This window comes from Bufo bufo, chromosome 2, assembly GCF_905171765.1.
Source record: "Bufo bufo chromosome 2, aBufBuf1.1, whole genome shotgun sequence".
Taxonomy (NCBI): Eukaryota; Metazoa; Chordata; class Amphibia; order Anura; family Bufonidae; genus Bufo; species Bufo bufo.
Genome location: NC_053390.1, coordinates 564,309,211 through 564,315,210, shown reverse-complemented (window position 1 = coordinate 564,315,210; position 6,000 = coordinate 564,309,211). Strand labels below are relative to the sequence as shown.

General features: G+C 34.3%; 1 protein-coding gene across 2 annotated transcripts in view; it reads right to left on the bottom strand.

The window, feature by feature from the left end:
• Window positions 1-3,274: 3,274 nt before the first annotated feature.
• Window positions 3,275-6,000, bottom strand: part of GRID2 (glutamate ionotropic receptor delta type subunit 2) — a 1,570,293-nt gene continuing 1,567,567 nt past the window's right edge. For both annotated transcript variants that reach the window (XM_040418160.1, XM_040418161.1), the window contains one exon: window positions 3,275-3,697. In XM_040418160.1, the coding sequence (XP_040274094.1) occupies window positions 3,275-3,697 (423 nt within the window). The remainder of the gene's footprint in view (window positions 3,698-6,000) is intronic.

Sequence of the window (6,000 nt, the reverse complement as noted above, 5' to 3'; positions counted from 1 at the left end):
ACCTTGTATTTGATGACCAAAGTGATAGAATTAATGGCTCTGGTAGGTTACACGAGTCCAGTAGCTCCATTTTATCAATGTCAATAACTGTAGGTTGAGGTATTTGAAATACTGTTTTATATATAAAATAAATCCTACATTTATTAGATCTTTTTAAACTTTTGGGCTCCAACCAGATACAGTAATAGCACTCTCTTTTATTGACATGTATTTCACATAAACAAAACACATTATAACTAAAGTATCCCAGTATGCTTCAACTATGTAAGGCCACTCAGAAATGTTCATTCATAGAAGAGATAAAGACACAACTATAATTAGAAATTTTCATTTTAGTGCTAGATAAGGCCTTCTGATCTTCGCGGTCAAGGTCGATCAATATATTCATAATTTTCCTTTCATAAAATACATCTTGCATTTGATTTACAATAATAATGAGTGTAAGCCTTTAAATAATCTAGACTGTAAACAGAAAATCTGTGCCTACAACTGGTGTAGGCACATCCTTAAATAGGTTGAAAAACATGGTTGCTTTCTTCCAAAAAACAGCACCACACCCGTCCACTATTGTAGCTCAATTCCATTCACTTCAAAGGATCTAAGCTGCAATATCAAAGACAACATATTGAAACGTGTGGCACAGCTTTTGGAGATAAGCAGATATCTCTTTCTAATAATATTCTGTTCACATGCAATTACGATGGAACTCTTCAAAGATAAAGAGCCCTTTTGAGTGAACAATTTCATTTAATATATATATATATATATATATATATATATATATATCATATATTAATGCACCAGAAGCAGACATGTCCAGCTGTCACAAACCAGACTATATTCCTTAATACTAAATCATCAATAGTTTGCACGATACTTTAGGTAATGAGTGGGTCACATATTTAGCATTTCCTGGCATAATGGAAAAGGAATTTCTCATGTAAATTGTCAAGACATTACCAAACTAGAAATGATATGACATGATATAAAACTCTTTTTGTTAAAATAGTTAAGAACTTTCTAAAGTATATATTTCCATTGTATATAATATTTGATATTTTTTCTTTTTTCTTTTGCTAAAGCGCTATTGTATGAGATATAATGTTTTTATTTTAACTTAATTCTTATCCATTGGTGTATACAATCCATATTCCTATGTTATATATAATGCTGGAAGTCTGGATAATGCTGCCATTATGTAGACTAAAGTAGATTTTTTATAAAATTTTAATTAATGGTTATCATGGTAGTTAAAACTGAGGACAATGAGAAATTTAGACTTAGGCCTCATGCGCACAATTGCAGATCCATAATTGACAGATGTCATCTGTGTTGCATCCACATTTTTTGCGGACTCATCAACTTCAATGGGTCCGTTGTCCGCATTTTGTGGCCAAGTATAGGACATGTTCTATCCTTTTGTGGAACAAACATACAGATGCGGAAAGCACATGCCTCATCAGTTCGCTTTCTGCATGTATTTGTCTATTCCCAAAAAAGATATATGCATGAAAACGAATATGTCCACAATGAGTTTTATGGGAAAAGATTCAGTAAAACTTCCTGCTCATTCTGGGCTTTGAAGTCCCGAAGGAGGACCTATCAGTGATTGACAGCCATCTCTGTAAACACAGGCATAAAGGGAAGACTGTTACTCACCGATAGGACCATCTCCTTGACATCAAAGCCCAGAATGAGCAAGAATATGAATGTATAAATTAAAAGTTTTACAGAATCTTTTCCCATAAAAAATATATACCAATCTTTTCAGCTCCTCCTGCTCTATAACCTGCTACCTGTAGCTCAAATACCATGTTAAATATGACAGGTTCCCTTTAAAAGCAATATTTCATTTTTTTTTTTAAGCCTAATAATAGCTGCAAAAACAAATCAAATACAAAATGTTCCACAATCTCCTTCTGGTCTTTCTCTAGACAGCCACACCAATGATGCATCATACTTGACTCCAAATTGTCACTCACTGATGTCAGTATGGATGGCACGGCAGGATAGCACTGAGCGGAGTGAGCAGCATAGGTATTGAAAAATGTGCCTATTTGTTATTTTCATATGTAGAATTGCTGAAATTTTGTTTGCAAGTGTCATTTTTGGGAAATAATGTGTGTAGTGACTAAGGATGAGCGAATCGACTTCGGATGAATCAAAGTTGATTCGTATAAACCTTTGCTTGAATACTGTACGGAGCAAGAGCTCCGTACCGTATTAGAATGTATTGGCTCAGATAAGCCAAAGTTATTACTTCATGAAGTCTTGCAAGACTTAGGGTAATAACTTAAAAAATTAATTCCTACTGTTAAAAACCTTTTCCCGAACTCGGGTTTGGTTCCAATGTACCATATGTTTCATCTGAAGTCGATTCGCTCATCCCTAGTAGTGACTATCAAGTCAGTTCCCTTCTCTGTTGTTTTCTAACATTGAGGAGCCCTATGAAGGTTTCTACTGCTCTTGGTAAAAGGTTTTTAGGGCTAGAAAGTAAATACTATTGTCATAAAAAAATAAAAAACATTTCAAAATATGTACACCCATTAAACTAAACCAATATCAGCAGATCAGTGCATTTTCCTGTAAATACTCATCATAATGTCAACGTTACCCAGACTTTTTCCTTAGCCACAGTATATACATACACCTATGTTGTATGCATACACTGCGATATGTACATACATTTAATTGTTGCAGACCTTTTACCCATAAAGTAAACTGTACATTAGAAAAACGGGTCAATTATTTTACATATGCACTGCTACAGTGCAAACATATGCTTTAATGTATTCTTTACTAGCAGAGAAATGGCTTTTTGTAGTCCTACAAAATTGCATTCTTTTTCTTGTGGCCTGAATAGAGTTTGACTCTAAACTGCAGGGTTCGACTTTGGTCCAGTTTTACAGGACACAGCAGCAGAAGTGAAGTAAATAGGAGAACCAGCATATACTATAAGATGCAAAGAATTGGAATTATTGCAGATGTAATTTTTAAACTAAAGGGAGATTCAAAAATACATTAACATGTTGTCCAGAAAGAAGAGAGAAGAAATTAAGATGAGGCAGTAAAATTAATTTGCAAGTTCTAAAATACATTTACAGACAAAGGATTGAGGAAGAATAAAGCGAAACAAAAATTGTTATTAATAATCTTGATATAAAAAAAATACATCCATGTTAGTCCCATCGTTTTACAGATGCTCCTGGCAAATAGAGTCCAAGAAGAAGAAGAAACATAAAGAAACAACAGTGGAGAAGAGACTCTCTAAAGCTCATATGGAGGTACCTCGGTCAGGATCATTACCAAGATTAAGCCCTAAAGAAGGAGTTGGCTGGTATGGAATAGATGACATAGTTTTAATTGGACTTCGAAAAAATCCACCATTGGGTGCCCTGTGCCTAAAAGGACCAGTTCGGTGCTCAGGCACATTGCCAAATGAAAATCCAGAAGCAGCTTTAGTAGACAAGTTACGGCTAAGTGTCTGTATTTGCTCCGGTATAAAGGTTGTAGTAGTTATATGAGTGTTTCTGAAATCACTAATTTGTTCCAGAGTTTGTCTTGTTGGTAATGTGTCAATGTCTAGAGGTGTCAGATCCACTGATGAGGAAGAAAACTGTTTATGAGGGCTTTCATCATCAGTGCACAGGCTGTTTACACGTCGGTGGAGATGTTCCAGGTCAATTTCTTTGTCATCCTGGAGGAGAAAGAGAGAGGGAGATGCACAGTATTCAGTAGGAACCTTAAGTATCCTAGCCATTTGTAATCTACTAAATTAAAAAGTCACAGATGATACGGAATTAAAGAAACCAGTTTTTTTTATACATTAAACTGTAAAAAGTGACCTATATCGACATAGATTGGGATAAAAAAAAGCCTGTAATGAGCAGTTTTGGTACATTAGGTATATCAAAACCATAACTTGGTAGACTTATTTGTAAGACCAGAAGACAATGTGGTTAAGCAAACTGCAATCGATAAAAGACACTTTGACAGCAAAGTTGTCAGGCTGGGTGTGCAACTATATAATAACAAAAATAAAGTAGAAAAACAAAGCGATTCTCAGTTTCTTGCCGACTCCCAAATGCACACAAAGTTTTTATTTTACATAAAAGACAATAAGAAACAGTATAAAAAATTTGTTTAAAAATGGAAGGACTGTTTAATTTATTTTGATCTGCCATTCTATTGGCTACTAGGAAAGAAACAAAATGGAACTCTCCACCAGAAGAGGTTGTAATCGTGATCTCACTAAAAGTGTTCAAGGGGCCTGGATGTAATTCTTCAGTGTAATAATATTACACATTATAGATACTAGCTATCTTGATCCAGGGAGTTATTCTGGTTGCCTGATTAGAGTCAGGTGGGAATTCTATTTCCCCCTAAGATGAGGAAATAGACTTCTACCTCATAGTTTTTTTTTGCCTTCCTCTGGATTGGATGGCTTTAAGAACTTACAGCACACTGCATTTTGGTCCATCAAAAGGGATCCTGACTGAGTGGACTTAAAATTATGTTAAATTAGTATCTACTGAGCTGTGTGGGGGCTCATTTTTTGCGGGACAATCTGTAGTTTTTATTGATACCATTTTGGAGTGTGTGTAACTTTTTGCTCACTTTTAATTACCCTTTTTTGGGGTAAGAGAAGCAATGAAAAAATGGGAAATTGGTCATTTTGACCCTTTTTCCCATTATGTCAATCGCCGTATTGGAAAATTATTTTTATATTTTAATAGTATGGGCGTTTTCGGTCGGGGTGATATCCATGATGTTTATATTTTTTATTTAGGTATTTTTTTTTTTATTATACAAAAGGGGATGGTGAGTTAAACTTTTATATTTTTAAAATGTTTTATATATTTTTTAAGTTTTTTTTTACTTTTTTGTAATGAATTTGAAGCTCGTATTTGAGCAAACAAAATCCATTTATTTTTATTTTTTATTTTGAACAATCATAGATTTTTAAAATACATGGATTTTTTACCTGGTGGCCAAAATAGGAATTGCAGCTTCAATGCTGTCAGCCTCTTCAACAAGGCTGAGCACATTTAAATCAATTACCGGCATCCTCATTGGCCACAGAGGATGCCAGTAACAAGCCCAAGAGCGAGCCTCTTGGTTTTTGACCCTATAGATGCCATGATGTAGTAGACATTTTTATTGGTACTATTTTTGGGTACATATGATTTTTTGATCGTTCAATATTACACTTTTAAGGCCCAGGGGTTTTGGCCCAGTTTTTTTTTTTTTAAGGCATTCACCTGAGGGGGGAGATCATGTGAAATTTTTATAGAGCCGGTTGTTATAGATACAGCGATACCTAATATGTCTACTTTTTTAAATTTATTTTAGTTTTACACAATGAACATGTTTTTGTGTCTCCAATTTCTGAAAACCATGTTTTTTGGTTTTTTTCTGCCAATGTGTAGGGGCTTGTTTTTTTGCGGGAAGAGTTGACATTTGGTACCATTTTTGTTACATATGATTTTTTGATTGTTCAATATTACACTTTTTGGGGCAAGGTGACCACAAAAATAAAATCGCTGTTTTGGCACTTTATTTAATTTTTTTACGACATCATGTGATCTTTTTATAGATACCTAATATTTCTATATTTTTTTGTTGAATTTTACACAGTAAAAGCATTTTTCAAAATAATTTTTTTTTGTGTTGCCATTTTCTGAAAACCATATTTTTTTTTCTTTCAGGCGATTGTCTTATGTAGGGGCTCGTTTTTTTGCAGGATGAGGTCATGGTTTGCAACTTTTGGGAGTCTGATTCCCTCTACCATGCATTACAATACATTATGTATTGTAATGCATTGAGTGTCAGTATTACGCTGACAGAGTACATATGAGACCCGGCCTGAGACTTAACATGGTACTCTATGTCTACCTTTGAGCACCACAATTTATTTGCAAATATAACTGTATTGTAAGGGTACTGATTGGTTCTGTCCCTTTAATTCTGTTTCCTTTTATTATTACCATTCTGTGTAAT